This window comes from Lutra lutra, chromosome 9 (genome assembly GCF_902655055.1).
Source record: "Lutra lutra chromosome 9, mLutLut1.2, whole genome shotgun sequence".
In the NCBI taxonomy this organism is placed as follows: domain Eukaryota; kingdom Metazoa; phylum Chordata; class Mammalia; order Carnivora; family Mustelidae; genus Lutra; species Lutra lutra.
This window is the reverse complement of record NC_062286.1, coordinates 83065593-83088278: the sequence shown is the minus strand read 5'-3', so window position 1 is coordinate 83088278 and position 22686 is coordinate 83065593. Positions and strand designations below refer to the sequence as shown.

General features: G+C 41.7%; 1 protein-coding gene and 1 long non-coding RNA gene across 51 annotated transcripts in view; one reads left to right on the top strand and one right to left on the bottom strand.

The window, feature by feature from the left end:
• Positions 1–14871, bottom strand: part of MAP4K4 (mitogen-activated protein kinase kinase kinase kinase 4) — a 191167-nt gene extending 176296 nt beyond the window's left edge. For all 50 annotated transcript variants that reach the window (XM_047746625.1, XM_047746638.1, XM_047746624.1 and 47 more), the window contains exons 1-2: positions 14675–14871; positions 14258–14323 (exon numbers count right to left, since the gene is read on the bottom strand). In XM_047746625.1, coding sequence (XP_047602581.1) covers positions 14258–14323; positions 14675–14731 — 123 coding nt within the window. In that variant the 5' untranslated portion in view covers positions 14732–14871. The remainder of the gene's footprint in view (positions 1–14257; positions 14324–14674) is intronic.
• A 158-nt stretch (positions 14872–15029) lies between these two features.
• Positions 15030–21207, top strand: LOC125109580 (uncharacterized). Its single transcript, XR_007130290.1, has 3 exons — positions 15030–15094; positions 15787–15918; positions 20985–21207. It is a non-coding gene; the product is annotated as an uncharacterized LOC125109580 (long non-coding RNA).
• Positions 21208–22686: the final 1479 nt, after the last annotated feature.

Sequence of the window (22686 nt, the reverse complement as noted above, 5' to 3'; positions counted from 1 at the left end):
GTTAAGTAGCAACCTAGAAAATATTTTTTAAAGACCCAAATCTTCTCAAGATGAAAAATACCAAGTCTGAGATGAAAAATACACTGGATGAAATTAATGGCAGAATCAACATTGAAGAAGAAAACTTAACAGCACAGCAGAAGAAACTAGCCAAAATGAAGCCCAAAAAGGAAAAAAGAAAATGCATCAGTGAGCTGTGACACAATTTTCAAGTGGACTAGTAAACATGTAATGGGAGTTCCCAAACCTAAGAAGAGAGAAGGGAGGTGGAAAACAAAACAAAACAAAATTGAAGAAATACTAGCCAAAGATTTTCCAAATTTGATGAAACCTCCAAACCCACTGATCTAAGAAATTCACAAACCACAGCCACGAGAAATGTGAAGTACACCAAGACACATCACCATCAAACTGCTCAAAACCACGGGTAAAGGGAAAAATCTTAAAAACCAGAAAAAAAATGGCATATATAATATATTCACAAAGGAACACAATAGGGACAGCAGATTTTTCAATAGAAACAATGAAAGTGAGTAAACTATAGAGTAACATTTCTCAAATACTGAAAGAGGAAAAAAAAAGAGCAACCTAGAATTCTATGTAGAGTAAAAATATCTTCCAAAAGTTTTCAGACAAACAAACCTGAAAGAATTCATCACCAACAAACCTGTACTACAAAAAAAAAAAAAAAAAAAAAAAAATCCTTCAGACAGAAGGAAATGTTACCGAGAGAAATATGGATCTACACAAGGAATGAAGAGTACCAGAAATGCTAACCACCTGGGTACAAGTATAAGGGTTTTATCCTTGCTATTATGTATTTTTAAAAGACAGCTATTTAAAAAAAATATTTTAAACATATTTTAAGACTTGTAACATAGGGAGTGCCTGGGTGGCTCAGTGGGTTAAAGCCTCTGCCTTCGGCTCAGGTCATGATCCCAGGGTCCTGAGATGGAGCCCCGCATCGGGCTCTCTGCTCAGCGGGGAGCCTGCTTCCTTCTCTCTCTCTCTCTGCCTGTCTCACTGCCTACCTGTGATCTCTATCTGTCAAATAAATAAATAAAATCTTTAAAAAAAAAAAAAGACTTGTAACATATAAAAAAGTAAAATGTGTAATAAAAGTACTATGCGGCCAGAAAGGAGAATGAAAGTGATACTACTAGAATGTTCCTACACTATACATGAAGTACCTATCACTTGAAGGTAAACTGTGACAGCTGAGAAGTGTGCACAACAAACCTTAAAGTAACCTATAAAACAATACAAATAGAAGTTATAGCTAATAAACCAGAAAATGGAATCATAAAACACTCAATTATTCCAAAAGAAAGCAGCAAAAAGGGAATTATCACAAAGCTGCACACCATCATTCCTATTTTACAGAGGTTGCTTCCAGCCCTAAGATCAAGGGGAGGACCAGGAGCTGAATAAAGTAGTCTCTCCTATGTGTATGGTATAGGGCACAATGTGGCCTACTCTGGGCCATCCTTTCACCAAATATTCTGGATATTATTCCAGATGCTGCTCACAGGACACTCTGAGGTCTGATGAGAGCTCCCTCTCCATCCTACCTCTCTTCCACGGATGTTGAGGGTGTTAAACGGATAAGCTAATAACCCCTAACTGATACAGGAGATGCAAAACAATAATGAAAATCAAAAACAGCAGCAGATATACAGATATACGATACAAGGCCTCCCAAGAGACAGGTGGCTCAAGGCAAACTAAAAGGGGCCAGCAATTACCATGATCAATGAAACACACCCCTTCCTATCTTGATTCAAAGTTCTATTAACCAAGATGATGAATCATAAGCCCCATGGCAAAACAAGCCCACTGTTCTTTGCTCCTCACCCATCTATGCCTCACCCAGAGAATCTGAATTATAATCAAAAGTTTCATTGTATATATAACCGTATCTACTTTATCAGATCCAGCTTAGCTATATACTCCCATAGGCCCTGCTCTTCCCCCATCTGCAATATCATCCTCTTAAAACTTCTTGCCTGCTATGCGCTCTACAAGAACATAAACTGACTAACTGCTTTCCTTGCTCACTGTTACCAGTGAGCAAGCCCCACATGGTGCCTGGCACATACCCTCTATGCGTTAAGTACTTCAGTAATGAATGACTGAAAGAAATCATGACTAGCAGAGCAGGCTCAAAATTATCTATAGGCAATGAAACATAAACAGATACTGAGCCCTCAAATCACTGAAGGGTAAAAAGTAATTAAGGGAAGGAGCAACAGGAATGGATGAAAGACTGTATGTATATAGAGAGAAGAGAAATGCTCCAATATGTGAAGTTCAAAGAGGAAAGACCCTGGAATTAAGGCATGCCCTAGCAGATGAATGAACTGTGCGTCACTTGAATGCACATCCTCAACCTGAGGTAATACTGAGAGCCTAACCTGGGATCCCTAATAATAAACTGTATGTCCCTGGGATGTACAGCCCTGACTCAGGTAATATTCAGTCTTTAACCTGAGATCTCAAAACAGAATAATCATAAAACTATATAGCCGTTACGTACAGAGAGTCTCAGAATACCTGATGGAAAGAGGGGGGGAAGGGTCTGATAGTCAACAGTATTCTGTTACTATCATAATCAGATAAGAATGAAAGCTCTAAGCACAAGAATTTCCAAAAAGTATACATTATTAAATTTAATTTTAATAGAAGATATCATAAAAGTATTCAGAATAAAAATGAGAAAACTACTCTAAAAGGTACACTTGAAACAAATCATATGATTACTCATATTCTCCATAACAAATCACTTATATTTAACTTGGTATACATCCTCTGGCCAAATATAATAGATTCTGTTTTGTTTTGTTTTTTAAATCATGGTGAGTCAATAGCTTCTGCCCAGGATAAAAGAACACTCCTGTCTTTAGTATCACATGGTAAATGGGCTGGCTATTGCACATTGGAATCCCCCCAAAAAACAGTGAGAAGGAAAAACTGGTTTAGCCTGGTTCTTGTTACCAATGACCTCACTGATAGTGAACAGCTTGTCTTTACAGAGATAAGAAACTGTACTCATGTTTAAAGAAATGACTTAAACCCAGGGATGACTAATAATGAGAGTGGGGAAGGTACAGGCTTCAGGGAAGCAGACAGACACACAGGGTCATAGGAGGTGTTTGGCTATATTGCTGAGAAATGGGAAGACCCAGGCAGGTAAATCCCTACCCCATTCTACATAAAGCTCCAAGGTGCAATCCCATTTCATAGCTCTTCTGAACAAGTCCAGAGTGCCAGGCCAAAACACCAGCTGAATGCAATACTCACAACAGCCAAAAACTAGAAACCCCAACAAGACCCATCAACTGGTGAGCAGATAGACAAAACACAGCATTGTCCACATACTGGAAAACTATTCAGCAATAAAAAGGAACAAATTACCATATGTAGCAGCATGGATGAACCTCAAGAGCATTATGCAAAGTAAAAGTAAACAGACTTCAGAGACTATACAATGTATGATTCCATTTATATGAAATGTTCAAAAAAGGCAAATTTATAGAGGCAGAAAACAGATGGGGCTCTGGGCTACAATAGGGATTAAATGTAAATGTGTATGAGGAATCCTGCTGGGATATGAAAGTATCCTAACACTGACCTATGGTGATAGTTGCACCACCACACAAATTTACTAAAAACCACTGAAATGTAAGCTTGAAATGGGTGAATTTCATGACACATTAAAATGTATTTCAAAAAACTCTAAAAAAAAAAAAACCCAAACAAACCCACTGAACAAACTTTCATTTCTCTTCAAAGCTTATTCAAGCAGCAGCAAGCAGCAAGCCTCATGATACATGTAACCGTACACTGCTCTGTACCTTGCTTGCTTTTCCTCATCATCATCTCCCTGGGCTGGCATCTCCCAAATCAAGTTATCAGTCCAGAGGTCATACACTAAGACACTGTTTTCAATATTGTTGTTGCTGCTGTTGTTTTTCTGGAGGAAAAGTAGCAACCTCATCTTCAGTAAAATGTAGGTTTAAAATCAAAAGTAAGTGGGGCACCTGGGTGGCTCAGCCGTTGGGCATCTACCTTCGGCTCAGGTCATGATCCCAGGGTACTGGGATAGAACCCCGCACCAGGCTCCCTGCTCCACGGGAAGCCTGCTCCTCCCTCTCCCACTCGCCCTGCTTGTGTTCCCTCTCTCGCTGTGTCTCTGTCAAATAAATAATACACAAATAAATAAATAAAATCAAAGATAAGTTTAAAATCAAAGATACAATGACCAGTTAACTTCTAACCTGGTGGACTGACCACATGAGTCATAAGGGTTAATTCCCATGAAAATGACAATAAAGTAAACAGAAGAATAAAGAGATAAAGGGGAAGAGATGACAGCAGAAATCATTTCTATCAGGTTTTGACAGCTAAAAATGGAAGGAGAGGTAATTCACTTCGCAAAGAGGAAAACATTACAACCGAAGTGCCTGCTTCGGGACACCAAGTGAGACAATATGCCCCATAGAGCCCTGAGAAGATCATCATTTGGAAGCAACTGATACCACGAAGTATAAAGTATATGGCTAAAATCCACAGCACTGGTATTTAGTGACTGAATGCCCCAGAACCTCCTTCTCAATCTCACAGTCTGGTGACTATTTCACATCACACCATACCTGTAAGAAACCTGAGGTTTAGTCTCTGAAGAAACTGAAGGACAAATGCTCCAGATGAGAGGATGTGAGACATAGTGCTGGAAACAGGCTTGAAAAGTTAAGATATCAGACTGCAGAAGCTCCAGCCTCATTCCTACACCCTGAATCCCAGAACTTCAATAAACAAATGGATAGGGGCTCCTGGGTGGCTCAGTGGGTTAAAGCCTCTGCCTTTGGCTCAGGTCATGATCCCAGAGTCCTGGATCGAGCCCCCGCATTGGGCTCTCTGCTCAGCAGGGAGCCTGCTTTCTCCTCTCTCTCCCTCTGCCTGCCTCTCTGCCTACCTGTAATCTCTGTCTGTCAAATAAATAAATAAATAAATCTTAAAAAAAATAAAAAATAAAAAAAATAAACAAATGGATAGGCCGCCCTAGGCAAAGCCAGGCCTCTGAGTGTTCTTCTTAAAGAAACTGACCCCAAAGAAAAGATCTACTGGTATTAAGAAGTGGGGTTCCCCATTCTTGAGAACATACTGATCCCCACCTGCCCTCCCTACACTGATGTACTACCAATCAACAGCCACCTGCCCATACACACTGAGTATCCAATTCACTTCTAGTGCCTTACTCTTAAATATACAGTCACGAATCTCCAGGCACTTAAGGAAAATCTTTAGCATTAAACAGAGACCAAAATAAACAGGAAAAATAAAATCTGGAAAAAAAATTGAGAAGCACAAGAAAACAACAAAACCAACCTAACAAAAAAACCTATACTCAATACCCTCCGATAGATGACATATATCCACAAGAGATTACATGCAGTTAAAAACCAAAAAAGGTATGAAAGAGGGCTGCTCATATAAATTAAAATATGATAAAGTTAAAAGCCCAAGAGAAATATTGAAATGTGTAAGTCAAAGACATCTCACAACAATAGAACAAAAAGAACCACCCCCGCCCCCGCAAAAAAAGTAGAGAAGATAAGAAAATAAATTGAAGAGGTAACTAAGAGAACTTCCAGAAGGAGAAAACAGAGAAGTTGGAGGGGAGAACAAAATATTCCAAGGGAAAAAAAGGACATCTATAAAGAATTCATTAAGTACTCAGGATACTGAATGACAATGAAGGATACTCATAAAATCTAACAGCACCAAGAATAAATAGAAAATCCTAAAAGCTTCTCTAAAGAAGTTTAAAACAGATCACACTCAAACAAAAGAGGAATGTCTTAAAATTCCAAGGGAAAAATGGGTGTTTAAGCTAGAATATTTTCTACCAGATTACATAAAAAGACAATGCAAAAGAAAAATAAAGACATTTTCAGCCATCCAAGGACTTCAAGCTTTTACAGGCCATGCACCCTTTCTTATTAAGCTACTAGAGGATGTGCTTCAAGAAAATAAGATAGCAAATTCAAAAAGAAGACTCTCATATCCAGGAAACAGAAATGATCCAAGGGAACAGATATGCACCAGGTCTAAGGGGCAACCATACCTCGCCAGCTCTGGTGTACCTCTTGGGAGGAGAAAAAAAAAAAGTGGAATCAATAGGTTATCTGAAACAAAAAGTCATCTGACATATTTAAGTGTTGGAAAAAACTGTTGACAAAGGCTTAACTTTGCTGGGCATTTGATGTATCTCTTAGGGCATTTGGGGAAGAAAGTAATCATAGTTATACAAAAAACTAAACAAATGAAAAAAGTGTGTCAATGTAAAGGGGAAGGGATGTTTTAAAAAGGAAATATAACCATATTAGACCGTGTGGCTCAGAAATAAATGGTATTTACAAAGTCACAATAATATAAACAATTATCATCTTAACCCAAAATTATGATATACGTATTCATTTAAGGGAAGAGGTGAGTTTAAGAGCTTATCTTCAACTACTCAGAAGTTCAAAATCCATAGTTCAACAACTTTAACTACTATTACAAGAAGTCAAGAAACACTTAACACTGATAAATCAAAAGAGCCACATGAGTAAATAATTTAAAAGTACAGAAGTAAACTTCAGTGATGGCAACTAAAAACTGAAAATAGATGTCCTCTTGGGAACAGGAAAACTCCAAGGTCTGATAGAACTTCAGTATCATTCGGATGCAAACACATGCATTCATAACTCTGATAGGTTCTTAAAGCCCTATTTATCATAAAATGAAAGTAAACTTTTTAAGTCATAATGTAAAAGTGTGGGGTTTTTCTCCATTATTTAAATTTAATAGGATAATTTGTCAGCATCAGGCCCTATGTGAGATAGTTACAACGCCCCAGGGCTGAAAGGCAAATTAAGCACCAAGCTGTGGGCCAGCAGGTGCTCTGGGCTCCGTCCTTCTCCAGGGTGGGAGAACACCTGCTAGGCTTGGACAGTGGCCCCAATTCTCCAGCATACTGATGCAACAGATCAGCCCAATGGCTCACAAAGAGCCCGAGTGCAGAATCTATCCTGCCAGTTCAGTGCTCCTCAAAGTGTGGTCTGCAGACTACCGGTACACAAGGAGGTAATTTCAGAAACTGAGAAAAATTGTAAAAACTTTTATAGCAATTTAACAATGTAATATTATGGCTTTTCAATCTAATAATAAAAAGACTGAAGCTGGTATTCTGTGTGTCTACTTTCTTTCACTTTTCTAGTCATTTGTTTGTACTGTATTTTGCAGGACAAAGAAGCCCTCTGAGGCTGAAATAGGGCACTTGAAGTCTGAGCCAGTTCATGCGCAAGTGCATATACTGTCTGAATTCAAGTATGCTGGGCGGAGGAACTGGGGAGACAGAGACTACTGGATTTACAGTGGGTATTACATGCTTAGCATTTTGTGTCCATCCCCCTGCCCTTCCTGAGTTCCCTGAGGGTAAGCAAACTGCCTGTTTCGTTCACCACTGTACATATATCCAACATGCTGAACAGTGTCCAGGACCCAGCTTACACAAGAGCACAGTGAGAACTGGAAGTGGCATGAAACTAGCCCTGCATGGTGAGTCGTTTTGCATCTTGTCTCCCCAACCTAGTTCTAAGTTCCTCATAATGCCACACAGATGTCAGGGTTTCCAAAAATCCTAAAACTTATCAATCTGTCCTTTCTTTTGAAATTCTTATAGAAAAAACTGCCTCCCAACTCAGTGCCTCCCACATCACTTCTCTTCTGAATAATGCCAGTGGACTTTTATTACTGAACCAGCCTCCTAACAGAGTATCATATTCTGTCCAGTGAACAGTCATATAGCACTATAAAACCTAAGAGCATATGGATGCCACACTGGTCAGTGGCAATACATCACCTGGGCTTCTCTGTTCTCCTCCTAGCCATCCCTCCATATGTCCAAAATATTTATCTTGATTCAACTCTGGTGTGATCATGTTATGAAAGCCAAGTAACTGCCGACGAAATCTTCCAAAAGCTAAATAGACACTCAGAAATCTCTACCCTTGATCATAAATTGGTCCCAAATTATATATTAAATATATTTTAATACTTTAACACTGGAAATTCAGGCCAGTATTATAAGAAACCAACTTGAATTCATGTAAAATCTGTTTGTAGTAACTACTCAATTACTTGCAAGTAGTTAATCAGATGATCTGTGATCACTCACTACCTGTGAAAGTTTTTTTTTTTTATTATTTGTTTATTTATTTGACAGACAGAGATCACAAGTACACAGAGAGGCGGGGGGGGGGGGGGGGGGGGGGGGGGGGGGGGTGGAGCAGGCTCCCCGCCAAGCAGAGCCCGCTGCGATGCTGGATCCCAGAATCCCAAGATCACGACCTGAGCTGAAGGCAGAGGCCTTAACCCAAAGCCACCCAGGCACCCCTCTGTGAAAGTTTTTAAAGTGCTGATTTCACAAGGTAAGATGGTAACCTAAAATTGTTCCACCCTTAAAATTATCAGAAATTCTTTTTTTTTTTTTTTTAAGATTTTTTAAATTTATTTGACAGACAGAGATCACAAGTAGGCAGAGAGGCAGGCAGAGAGAGAGGAAGAGAAGCAGGCTCCCTGCTGAGCAGAGAGCCTATGCGGGTCTGGATCCCAGGACCCTGGGATCATGACCTGAGCCGAGAGGGCAGAGGTTTTAACCCGCTGAGCCACCCAGGTGCTCCCAAATTATCAGAAATTCTAATAAGAACTGTTTGATTTTTAAAAACTTACTGTGGAATAAGCCCTTGCCTCGAATACATCAACAGTCATGGGGTCTGCACTTGGGTACAATGTCTGTAATAGAGCCATATATATGACAGAGAGTGAGCCTTGCAGGTTATCACATATTAGGGCTGCCCTCTGGTCAACAGCTGTCCTTCAGTGTCTGGACAAAGTGGGGCTGAAAGCAGTACACTCGTGCAGTTATTTAAATATCCTATTGTTAGGGGTAGGGGGAAAAATAAAATAAAATAAAGTAAAAATACATATCCTATTGCTGTCTAACAATTTTTAAAATGATTAAATATAGAAAAATGAAAGCACTAATACTAATGATGAGAAGCACAGGCATCATAAACTTAAAACAACTCAAGAGATGGAAAACATCTGATGCCCTAAGAGTAGGTAATCTCTTGGCTTAAGCAGCTGTTCACAACCAGATGACCAAAACCAGATAACCAAGTATGTACTAATAAAGAACAAAATAAAAGACCATGGATGAAATTAATGTTAAAGCATCCATCTCCAGTTTATATTTTAGTTCCCTGGGAATAAAACTCCTTAGATGATTATTCCTTGGCTTATTAGAACACCTGTTCAGGGATGCATTATTTCAAAGTCTTTTCCCTGCTAGTCTCAGCCCACAAAATCTATAAAGACACACACTGCACCAAAAGTGCCCACAGATAATACTTTGGATTATCTCAATATGTAGAATATACATATATCCAAAACTGGTTAAGAAAAAAAGGCAAAACTCCAAGTTTGCAGATATGAAAATGAACATTTATTAAAAAGTTTCAAGCAGGGCGCCTGGGTGGCTCAGTGGGTTGAGCCTCTGCCTTCGGCTCAGGTCATGATCTCAGGTCCTGGGATCGAGGCCCACATCGGCTCTCTGCTCAGCGGGGAGCCTGCTTTCTCCTCTCTCTATGCCTGCCTCTCTGCATACTTGTGATCTCTCTCTCTCTGTTTCAAATAAATAAATAAAATCTTTAAAAAAAAAAAAAAAGTTTCAAGCAATAAGAAATTCTAAAACCACCATGAGTAGGATTTTACCTGGTGGCTGAATTTTCTGTTAAGCTTTTATTTTGTGATTTTATTTAATAGAAAAGTTTTGGAAATTTGGGGCTGATAACTTTTGGGAGAGCTACACACCAATACATGTTCAAGGGGGTTGGCTTCCTCCCACCTTACCCAAGTCCAGAATTCTTCCAGCATGAAGAAGCCCTATGTTCAGAACAAGTCTGTACATGCCACTCAGTGGCATTCAATCCTCCTTCTAATGAAAACATTTAGTTCCTCAAAATGCATTTTGCCCCACTGGATGTCTTTACCTCCAGTTAAAAAGAGACCCTACACTTAAGGGGTAACATTTAGAGAAGACCCTCACAAAAGTTTTAAGTGTTTGATCCAAAATGTTAGACTAATGATTTTTAAAAGCCACACAATTTATACAGCACTTTACTGCTGAGCAACTGAAAGTAATTTTAGCACTTTCACAGATCCCAGGCTCCTCCTAATCCAATGGGCAAACAGAGTACCCATTGAAAGGGCCACACCAAACCCTGCAGAGAATGACTGATTTCAGCAGGCTGACCTAGCCAAGGCAGAATGCCCAAGAATCCGGCCCAACACTCTTCCTCTCTACTGCCACTGCTACTACCCTGTCCCAGCCTTTACATCTTCTCTTCTGGACCATTGTCCTAGGCCAACCATCTTACCTGCTCCTTTCCCTAATATCATCTAATCAGGTTTCTTACTCCCAGGGGTCTCCAAACCCAACAAAATTTCAATGACCTCTCAATGCTCATAGAATGACAGCCCTCCTTAACCTCATGAGCAAATAATCTCTCCCAAGATGCCCACTACTCCTTACACCTCCTGTCATTCCCAAAAAGGTCACCCCTCAGGCCTTGCTGTCACCATACACCCCTCCTCCTTTCTTCAGTAATGAGGGGACAGCCTTAGCACCATGCCCTAAATGGCTAACAGCAGTAAACTCTCAGTGTTGCTTCTGCTTACCATCTTTGGGCCCAGAATACTCTCCTCCTCAACTATCAAGGTTACAGCCTACCTTTCCTCCAGAGACCAAGATCAGACAAGGTCAAGATGCTCAACCCTCAAAAAGGCTGCCATCATTCCTCTGAGCAAGACTTCATCCCAGACACTGCACCTGCTGATTCTAAACTCCCTAACTTCCCCTCTCACTACCTGCAGTACTTTCCAGATGTAGGATTTTCCTTCTCCTAGTCAAGACATTTAGAACACCAGTCACTGTATGCTCCAAAGTACAAAATAACAGGGTAACCGTACTCCAGGAAAACAAAAACGGTCAGTAAATATTAAAATAAATAAAACTCAGTATAACATAAAAACAAAACTTATTTTTGTGGTTTTGTTTTTTAGTCACTGTCCCCCTTTGACGAAAATAATTAAAATATACTTAACATGCCAAGATCATCTTATAAACACTTTTTTATAAACAGATGGTATTCTGCATGAACCCTGTAAAGTGAAATTCACAATATTTTTCTTAAGTTTTGATTTTGAGTATCCTCCCCAGTGATCGCTCAGAAACCTAATGCAAAAAATAAATTTCTCTAAATAGGACATACTCTGTGCTTCAACTATTTTTCAGATAGTTATATACTGTTCAACCATACCCGATGATTTACCAATTTTGTCACCGAGAAAATTATAAACCACCCCCAAAAAAGCCACTTTCATAAAACATAACAAAACCCAGAAAACTCCCTCTTTTTACTCATTTGCCTCACAGAAATACAGCAGTCTCAAAATAAGCCACCACCAATCACTAAAAAAATAAAAGTTTATAGGAAAAACACAGAAATAAAAGATAGAGCAATAAATCAAATTAGGGCTACAGGTTATTCAGCTTGAAAGTATTTTACCCTGAATTTACATTAAGAAAAAAGCTTCTTTATAAACAAGTTATCACAAATATTTCCCAACTCAGATGCTATTCACACTAGTGGATGTTAGTAATAAACAAATACTAGTATTATAATCTATCCCAAAACCACCACAAGCAAATCACACCAACAAATCCCAAATAAACTCCTCTGCATAATATAAATCATTTTAGAAATTAGATATTGAAAGGAAGATGCAAATGCAGATATTAACTGCTTCTCCTGTTTCTACCAACTACCAAGACTGAACTTCCCAATATCAGTTCATAAATATCGTTGATATGAGAACGCGTCTATGAAAATTAGGAAAACCTTAAGACTTATATTGATGCTATGGAATTAACTTTTTAGGGGTCAGAATGGCACTGTGATTATCTAAAAAACAAAAATGATACAAACTGAAGTATTTATGGGTAACCTTGTATCTAGGCTTTAACCTTAAAATATTAATGGAGAAAGGCTATAGATGAAACCATCAGGTCATGTTCTGATTAACTGTTAAATTAGGAGATCTACCCTCTCTCCTTGTATATGCTTGATCTTTCCGAATAAAATAGAACTGCTGGTGAGCAAAATCTCAGGCACTATTTGTGTGTGTATGCCACATTTGCACAGATTTCTTAATTTGTTTAGGTTTGCATAATTTGAGAATTTCTTCTCAACTGTACAGACTTTGTAGTCAGAGAGCTGTGTCACTGCCAGTATCCCAAATGCTTCCCAACTGCAACCGCTCAGCAAATCTATTTCAAAAGCTTGGGGGAAGGAGAGGATGGAACCAAAGGAAATGAAGAGAGGGAAAAATTTAACATGATCCTGCCTAAACTGTTACCATAACGAACTCCCACCTCTTAAAGCCACTTAAAGCTCATTCAGGTTTCATTCTTTTCCTTTTTCTTATGGTTTAAAAAATGGACTGTTGTATTCTAGTTCACTCACATCCCCTTCCCATCCATCCATGCCGACCGGAGGAAGATATAAACAATCCAACTACTGTGTAACCAGGTCAAAAACAAGCTTTGGCTAACTCACTTGGAGAGTACACTCACCACTTAGATCTGGCCAGAAAAACTGGGTTAGAAAAAACCGACTGGGGCTTAAACAAACATTGGGGCTGGGGAGAATACCTTAGAGCCAGTTACCCAGGCCACTCAGTGAGTTTGCAACACAATCTTTTCCAAAATTTTCCAAAGGCTTCCAAATTCTGTCGACCCAGCACGCTGAGTTAACAGGGCTTCCTTTCAATTCAAAAATCTGGCCACAGCCCCAACAGTTAACCACAAACACATGCTAATTCACATTGAGATCACCTAAGAATACTGACTCAAGTTCCGACCGCAGGCCGTACACGCCCAGTACACAGCCCAGGCAAGGGGAAGTTGGGGCTGGGGAGAGGCGTTCAAAGGGACAGATAACCCTATTCATTAAGCATAAAAGAGACAATAGGATCCACACTTAATTTGGCCTAGAAAAAATGGTCTACGGTCAGTTCCAACCCCCTCCCTCCATTTTAATGAGACAATGACAATTCATGGTGAACCACAAAGCCCTGCTTCATAACATTTTTTTTTTCTAGCTCCTTGTACCCATTCGAGCAGCCAGAAAACACCCCCAGTGAAGATTACTTTTAGAAAGCGTTCAGCAATAAGAAATAAATCAGGACAGGGGAAATTTAACATTCTGTTTCAAATCTTCAAGGCCTGCGCCTCCATTACCTACAGCTCTTTCAGAAGCTCTAGAATGTGCTCTGAATAGAATGAACAGCACTGTTAGTCACATCAGGTGTCAGCTACTCAGAGCAGACTCATAGTCTCCAGATTTGTTAGTTTCATTTACCGGTGGGGGGGGGGTGTTAAAAAAGAGACAGGCCTGGGGTGGGTGTGAAATCTGGGCATCCTCTTGACTCCTTGCTCTCCCTCGTCTCTATTTCAATTACACACCTGTCAAACAGGTTATTCCTGGAATTCAGATTTTATAATCCTCATGCTGTAATTCTTTCTGCTCCTGCTGCCCAAACACACACCCCTCCCTGCTTCCCCAAAATATGTACGTATCTATCAGCAGCATGTATGATAGTTAGGAAGCAGTCCCAGGTAACACCGAACTCCTCACCTTGAGCACCTGGCAAACATTAAAACGAAGCAACACGATGACCATTTTCAAGAAGAGCAAGACAGTGGTTTGGCATAATCACAGGCCAGGCCTGTCTATACTGAATTTTAATTAACACACACAAACTCAGAAGGCCGGAATTGGGGAAAACGAAAGAATTAAGGTTGCCTTATGAAAAAATGTTTTTCCATTTTACTTAAGGAAAGTGCACGCCAAAGAATGTAGCTTATTGCCTTATCTCAAGGCCAGGAAATGAGTGAGGTCTTCTAAGGCCAGCCTGCATATAAACTCCTGTTTAAAAACAGAGGGACTACAAGGCGAAACCCCCTTCCCAACTTTGGCCAAGCGGCGTGGCCTCCAGTAAGCAGCGTGTTTATCACCCTTCTCCTCGTCCCCCAACAAGAAGTTTCAACGTGCCACGGGAAACAAAGACGGCGGCTCACACCGACCTTATAGACTTGTCCATAGGTGCCATTTCCAACCACTTCCACCAGCTCAAAAATCCCAGCAGGATCCTAGAGAAGAGGAGGGGAGGGGTTAGAATTTAAAACCAGCAAAACAATGAATAAATACAGCGGGGCAGTTGGAGAGAAAAGGCGACTGCAAACGGGGCGGGCTTCGTCTCGCGCGGTCCCCCAGCGCCCGAAGGCCGCGCCCCGGGCTCGGGGCTCGGGGGACGCGGCGGAGTGGGGGAGTCGGCGGAGGGTCGCGCCCCGCCGCCCCGCACACGCCGACGCAGGCAGACAAAGGGGCCGCCGCACCCGAGGCTCTGCCCGCGGCGGCGCCCGAGCGCCCGGCGGGCCAGGGCGCGGCCCCGGCTCCCCACTCCCGGCGCGCCCGCGGCGGGGCCCGTCGTGGCCACTCACCCGCAGGGAGGAGAGGTCGATGTCCACCAGACTTTTTGCAGGGGAGTCGTTCGCCATTTTCCCTTTTTGCCACCAAACAAAATAGTACCAATAAATATATCTGTTTCTCTATTTATTTCCTTCACAGGCCAGGCCGCCGACGGCGTCTCCTCACAAGGGAGCGGGCGGCCGGGGCTCCGCCTCGCGAGGCCGGGGGCGGCGGCGGCGGGCTGGTCGCTGCTCTCCGCCGGCCCGGGCCGCGCACGGAGAGCGGACGGAGCGTGCGCGGAGCGGCGGCGGCGGCGCTCACACCATGGCGCGGGGCGGCCGTCAGGCCCCCGGGCGTCGCCCGCCGCCTCAGGCCCCGGCGCCCGCGCCCCGCCGCGCGCCTGGAGGACGGGCCCGGAGCGTGGGGCCGCGGCGCCGCCGAGAGTTGAGCGAGTGAGCGCGAGGCAGCGAAACAAAGATAACCCGGGAGGCGGGGGCGGAGGCGGAGAGGAGGCGGGGAGGGAGGGGGCGGCGGCGGCGAGGGAGGAGAAACGGGACAACCGAAATATATTCTGAGGAGAGAGGAAACAGCTCCCCCTCTCCTTCCCCGGCTGGAAAAACGATGCGGAAACGCACTCCCAAAACCGAGCCCAGCTGGGGAGGCGCGGGGCGAGCAGCCCGTGTCGGCGTGAATATTCAGGCAGGGGTGGGGCCCGAACAATGGGCCGGCCGGCGGGGCACGGCGAACCGCGGCCGGGACGCGGCAGCCGGCCGACGGGGCGCTCGCGGGAGGGCCAGAGCAGGGATGAGACGGACCGGGGCGTCCCGGTGAGGTGCCGAGGATGAGGAAACGCCCCATCTCTCACTAACAGTAAAGGGAGCAGAAGTGTGACCTGGACCCTGGCCGCAAACGCACGGGGGCGGAGGGACCCTTGTCCTCCGGGAGGGGCTGCGTCCCGCCCGCCTGCCGACCGCGCCGGGCTCTAAAGGGACGCGGATGGGTGTAGCCACCCCCAGCGACGAGTGGCCTCCCTTCTCTCTCACCCCCGCGTATCCCATTCCTTTCCTCCACCTACCAATTCTGTACCCCTAAGACCCTCATTTCCGGTTCCCTACACGGTTTTCTTTTTTCTCTCTATCTGCAGGCTTTGTGACAGCTTGTAGGTGAGGAATTTGTTGAGCATCACCTGGCCGCCGGGTCCAAGGCTTTCTTGGAAACAGTACCCAAACCAGCACCTGTAATTACCTTGAGCTGCCTTTCTTACCTCACTCAGTAGGTGAGCACTGTGTTTGGAGCCCTAAGCGCTAGCCCCTCCGTTTTGTGCCTAGAGATCATTAAGGATCAACGAACAGGCTTCTGCCAGCAACTGTTGGGAGCTTGACCGGTAGTTAGGTGATTTGATCCTTGTTTAAATGAGAATATATTGCCTGTGCGCAATAGTCATTTTTATCACATCGCTCCACTGTTAAAAAAAAAAAAAAAAAAAAAAAAAAAAACTTTCAATGGCTCCCTATTACTTCATAGCAGGTTCTCAAATCGAAGTGCATCAGAATCACCAGGAGGGATGGTAAAAGCACTAATTGCTGACCCCACCTCCAGAGTTCATCAGGTCTGGGATGGCCTGAGAATATGCATTTCTAACAAGTTGTCAGATGATGGGTAAGGTTGCTGTTAAAAGGATCACACTTGGAGAGCAAGAGCCTTACAGGATGAAAATCTAAGGCTCTTCACAATTAGACTTCACAAACATCACCGTCATGATCATCTACCAGTTCTTCTTTATGTACAGTACCCAGTTTAACCTGTCTTGTGGCCCTTGTGTATTAGTTCCCACATTTTAAGGATAAGGAAACCAAAGTACTGGAGGATAAGGAATGTGCCTAAATGCCTTAAAAGCACAGCCTGGAAGTAGAACAGGGATTCTCACTAGGTCAGCCTACTCTGAAAATCCAAGACTCTGATTCAGCCAAGTTAGTCTTTTATCCAGAATATGTTTAGCAGTCTCCTGCCTCTCAACAGTTTGGTTTTCAAGATTTTCAACTATGAGAATCCCTCGTAAGGGAATCCTGGAATCCTTTGATTAGGAAAATCATAGTAACCAACATGTTGCTATGAATTTAATAGTACTTTTAACGATTTTGTTTTTAATGTAGTTTACAGCAATGGCATTATCTGTGGTGTAAATTATTTACTCAAAGAGCTAGATTGTTGAGCATTTGAAATTTCAGACCATATTACTACTAATAGTATTTTAATAGTATTTATTATTAATAATAGATAACACATATTAGGCCCAAACAATGTGCTAAGTTCTTTATGTACATTATCTCATTATTCTTTTTTTTTAAGATTTTATTTATTTATTTGAGAGAAATCACAAGTAGGCAGATAGGCAGGTAGAAAGAGAGTGAGAAGCAGTTTCCCCGCTAAGCAGAGAGTCCGAGGTGGGGCTCTATCCCAGGACCCCAGAAATTAGGAGCTGAGCCGAAGGCAGAGGCTTAACCAACTGAGCCGCCCAGGCGCCCCTATCTCATTATTCTTCACATTAACCCCAAATGATAGGTACTCTTATTTTTCACACTTTACACATTAAGAAACCAGTGTTTAAAGAAGTTAATTGACTTGCTTGGTGTGTACAACTGAACCCAATGCAGAAATGCAGTCCCTACTTCTCCCACCAAGCCACTCTTCCACCACAGGTTCACTCATGATATTGAGGCCCAACTCACACCACCCCCTTCTCTGCCTGGCCAGATTCTCTATTACCTCAAGCTCAACTCAGAAACCAACTCTTCCTTCTCCTACAAGCTTTCTCTGAATCTCTCCTAAACTGCTATTGCCCATGTCACATTGTGACAGTTCTCATTTTCAATTTAGGACATTTTCTTGAAGTGCCTTACCCAGCACAAGGCATCTGACTTAGTCATTGCCCTAGATATAAGGAAGATGAAGCCACCTACTCTCAAAGAACTTACAATTTGATAATGGGTTTAAGACCGTCTCAAAGTATCTATAGTTAAAAGGCAGAACATTTTAAATTCTGGCTGTATAGAAGGTTAATAGGCGCAGTGGAAAGTAGGCTAGATTTGGGGCAAAACTGAACTAGGTTTGAACCTAATTCTACTAACAGTTGTGCACCCTTGAACATGTTTAAATTTTGAGCCTCTGTTTCCTCTTCTGTCTATGAGATGAAGATTAGAGGTTAGAAGAGCCATGAAGAGGCCATCTCAAGAGCACAGGCCAGAGGAATCAGGCCTGGAGGTCTGGAGAAAGGAGATACAAGGTCTTCGGGCAGTAGGCTCTCTTAAGACTCAGCATCTGATGGGATGCCAGAGTCAATGTAGACAAGGGGGTAAAGATTTGCTTGTGGCCCAGAGCTTTGTTCATACTTGGGAGGATACTGTCAGGCACAGAGGAAAGGATATGAGTTCTTGAGTGGTGGTGACAAAGGAGGGTTTTGTTTTGGACTCTCTAGGAAGTTAGTTAACTTTTCACGCAGAACCAGTGACACCTGTCCAGCTTGTAACTCTGCTTGAGATCCAAGGGAAAGGACCATTTTCTCAATCAAAAGCTCTATGTTAGCTCAGACTGCCATAATAAAATCCCATAGACTATGTGGCTTAAATAACAGAGATTTAATTTCTTGCAGTTCTGGAGGCTAGAAATCCAAGATCAATGTTCCAGCTGATCTGGTTTCTGGTGAAAGCTGTCTCCCTGGCTTGCAGGTGGCCACCTTCTCACTATTGTCTCACATGGGTTTTTCCTCAGTGCCACTATAGAGAGAGGAGGGAAAAAAGCCATCTGGTGTCTCATCTTCTAAGGACACCTACCCTATTCTCTCAGGGCCCCACCTTTATGACCTTTTGAATTTTAGCCTTAATTATTTCCTTAGAGGCCCATCTCCAAATTCAGCCACACTGAGGCTTAGGTTTCAATACATGGGGAACACAAACATTCAGTCCATAACAAGTCATGTGCAATACATATCAGGAAGTAGACTGAAGTCATGGCCCTTGACCTTAAGAATCTATTTGAGAACACAAACCCACTCCAAAAGGTAATCAAGATAATAATCTGGAAATAAATGCTAATTTGGCATTTTAGCCTGGAGGAAAAGATAGCTTGCTTAGACAACAGTGAAGTTGGAAATGAGGAAACTGTCCCACTGGGTCAGATAACTCATTCAGAGAACCCTGAGAGATAAATCTGACAGGGTAGGTGGGACCAGGAGACTAAGCTGAGGCATGGGGTAATGTGGAGTTAAAAACAGAAGCCAGATTATCTATCAGATCAGGAAGGAACAGCCTAGCCTTGGCTTTCAAGAGCACCAATGGCAGGTTAGATGCTTATGTGTTCAGCAAGCTGTGGGATATGTGTGCATCTTCCCAGGGTACAGTGTGCCAGTCACCAGTTATCTCACCCAGTGACAGAAATCCCAAGGGGAGCTCAATTATGCAACAAGTCATCAATGACAACCCCCTGTACATCACTTTACTTATTTCCTAGTCTTTTCTTTGTTGTAAAATACTGGTGAGGATTTTTTAACCTCAGTATGAGGCAAGGCAAGGAGGGTAGCAAATCTGTGAAACTGGACTGCATGAATATAACTTAAGGGCTCAGTGTCAGTGAGGACCTGGAAATAAATGGTGGAAGTAGTGGTAAACAGTGGGAATTGATTCAAGCAAAGGAAGCAATGGTGGAATGTGTTTAGGAAAATCTCAGAAAGGGAGAAGTCTGGTTTAGGAGTCAGAGATCTGAGTTCCTCTTCTCTGACGGACAAGGCATTAAGCGAACACTTATCCTCTCTGCTCCTCAGTTTTCTAGCATGTGAGGTTAGAGAGTTGGATGGAAATGATTGAAAGATCCTCTTAGGACCTTAGAGTCTCTCATTTATATAACCCAGGCCTCAGTCCTATAACTGCTCATACCTCTTAGCCAGAGTGTAAAGGGGTTGTTGTGAGCAATGGAAGTTCATGAACATGTGGATGCTATAGATTTGTCAGCAAAGCTCAGCCCTTTAAAAGCCATCTCTGAGCACTGGTACAGAGAATTAGAATCTCTTTTGATCAGTTGAATTGAAAGGAAGCAAGTACTCTAGTGTACATAGGCTGGAAGGCATGGGTTGCAGAAGAAGATCAAACTGGGAACAAAAGAAGAAGCAGACCAGAGGCAAGACAGATATCCTACCCTAGCTATCACCACTGTTGATGTTGTCACTTCTGTGATGAGGAAGTTATCTTAGCTCAAACTTCCCAAAAGGAGATCCTGACACAAAGATTTGGTGCAGATAATTTATTTAAGAGATGATTGCAGGAAGCCCAAGTGAAAGAGAAGGAAAAGTGAAACATGGAGATGAGCCAATGAGAAGTTTGTTAATGAGCAGGTTTTCACTCTGGGTAACTGGGCTAGATGTACCTAGCTCCGCTAGAAAAAGAAAATGTAGATTCCTCTTTATGTGTTCATGGAAAAGTTTTCAGTAAACGTATTTTTAAAAAACAGAACAGTATTTTAAACACAGAGGAACTTGATCTGTATAGAAAAGTATTTGAAATGTTTTATGAAGGGGATTACTGTTCTCTTAACTTATCCTTTTTGTAAGTTTGTATTTTGCGTGTAAGCATTGCTTCAATCAAGCTCCACTGTGAAAAGTCCTTTACCTACAAAATCCTCAGGGGTCCTCAAAATGAGGTCAGAGATAGCCCTAGCTTTAGAAATCAAGATGCGAGCCATAGGAAGTGGTTGGGAGAAGCCAGACAGGGACGTTAAATAGTTGTCGAACATGTCTGGTTTTGAAAGATGGTTGGTTGAGCAAAATCAGGCTCTACCAATGGAAGGCCAAGGTAGGCCTGCTAGCTGAGGAGATAACAGACTTTTATTTATATTTGATTACATAAGCCTGTACAGTGAAATCTCAGGAAGTGACTAGACCAATGGACCTCTCTTATGTTCAGCCATTTATTATCTTACAACTGAAATAGTATCATGAGTTTGAATATGATATATCAGATGCTGGCCAATATGCATCAGAACCTCCACTGAAGAGGAGTTCAATCATAATCAAACTTATCCCTTTTAAAAATGAATGAACCACAAGTCTCCATTGGTGATATGCAAGTTGGCCAGTCCTATTGATTTGCAGTTCTCAGTTGATTGTAATGATTCCACTCTCAAAATCTTCTAAAATATGCTCTATAATAAAAGATTAAGTGGTGCCTTACCAATGATAAACTATGAACTATAAATGTCATATTTATGAATTTCATAATTTGAGGGCTTTTCTATTCTTTTGACTAAATGTAATTGTCATCTTTATCTTCTTGTCTATGTATATCCTATATTTAGTGGTGAACTAATGTAGAAAATATCATCAGGACCAGATCAAGAGGCCAGCCATGACTAACATGGATCACCTGGAATTGTCCTAATTCTTGGCTATGGGCAGCTCCATGAGGTCAGTTGGGAGTGGGGACCCTGGTGTTGGGACGGAGAGCTGATCAAGAAAGTGTAAATGTGTCTGGATCAGCAAAAAGTCTTTATCACTCCTAGAAATGCAACTCAGAGTCACAAAAAGGAAAGACCACTTATTCTCACAGAAATACATCTTTTATTGCATTTGAACTTACCATTATTTAGCTGCCTTCGTGTATTCAGATTTATAATAGTACTTGTGGAGAAGTGCTACATAAAAATGATCTTTAGAATTCATAATTTAGCTTTTCAGTTATATAGAGAGGAGAAAATACAGAGGAAGTGGAGCACCAAAGATGGTAAGAGGAATTGAAGAGAGAATACTCTGGATACGGCCCTATCATAAGCCAACTTGTAAATGTCAACAGCCATTTTGAAATTTCCAGGAACTTGGAACAAAACAGTCATTCAGAAGAGAGAATTAGGCATAGGAAAAATTGAAAAGCTGTTTTCCATAACTTAATTCTTTACACACAACAGACCTTAAGAAACTCCCTTTCTCCCTAGCCATTTTACACACAGAGTGGATGAAAAACTAGGTGATGTGTTCTCTTTTAGAAAAGGTAATCCCGTGAGCTCTAGGGTTCCCTGGAGGCAGTTCAAGGGGCTGCCTGGATCCTAAAGGAGGACTAGGGAGTTGGTAATAGGACTTGCTGACCTTGTTGCCTGGCCCTCCCTGCCATCCCACAGGTTCTGCTTTTCTTTGTTTTTTGAATGGGGAATATGAGTAACAGTTTATGAAGATAAGATTTCCAAAAAGTTTGCAAATCATAAGCTAAAGTATACTTAGAACCAAGAGTTCTATGATCACATGATACAGATACCTGTTAGATTTTTCTGAGCTCAAAACGAAGCAGCTCTTAAGGCGTTTTTAAATCATGGCCATGAACTAAGTGAAAATAATGCAGGAGTGGAAATCAGGAAATAAGATTCTGGTTCTACCAGAGTCTATACTGTCACAGCCTGGTGTCATAAGACTAAGTAGTCACTAAGCGGTTCACTAATTATCAAATGCTTCATTCTCATACTACCTCTTATACATAGATCTGAGAATTCCTGTCTTAATTATGACCACGGTCTATTAGGGTCTGTTTGATGGCCTGTTTTTTTACTGAATAATCCTAAATAATCTACCTCCTATTTCTCTCACAGCAGAATATAGAGAGAATTGATGAGATGGTCATTTTTAATTTTAGAGTCAGATCCAAAAGAATGAAAAAAAATGAAAATAGTAGAATAATAAAATAAAGTTGCCCAAAAATAATCTGGGCAACACTGTTTATATTGACAAACTTCAAAGATGTTTACCAAAAGTTTGTAATAATATAGAAATGTATGTTATTGGGCTAATTGAAAATAACACTATAAGATGGTATGAGATTATAGTCATAGCTGCACGAAAGCTAAAAACTATTCAGAGATAAAATTGGGGAGAAATGCATCAGATTTTGATACTTTTTGGCCAGCAAAACTGAATGATAATTTTTCCTTCTTCGAAGACATGTGGTTCTACAAATTCCTTCTACAAACATGCCTGATTTTATGAATTAAAAAATATAAACTGACCTTGTAAAAG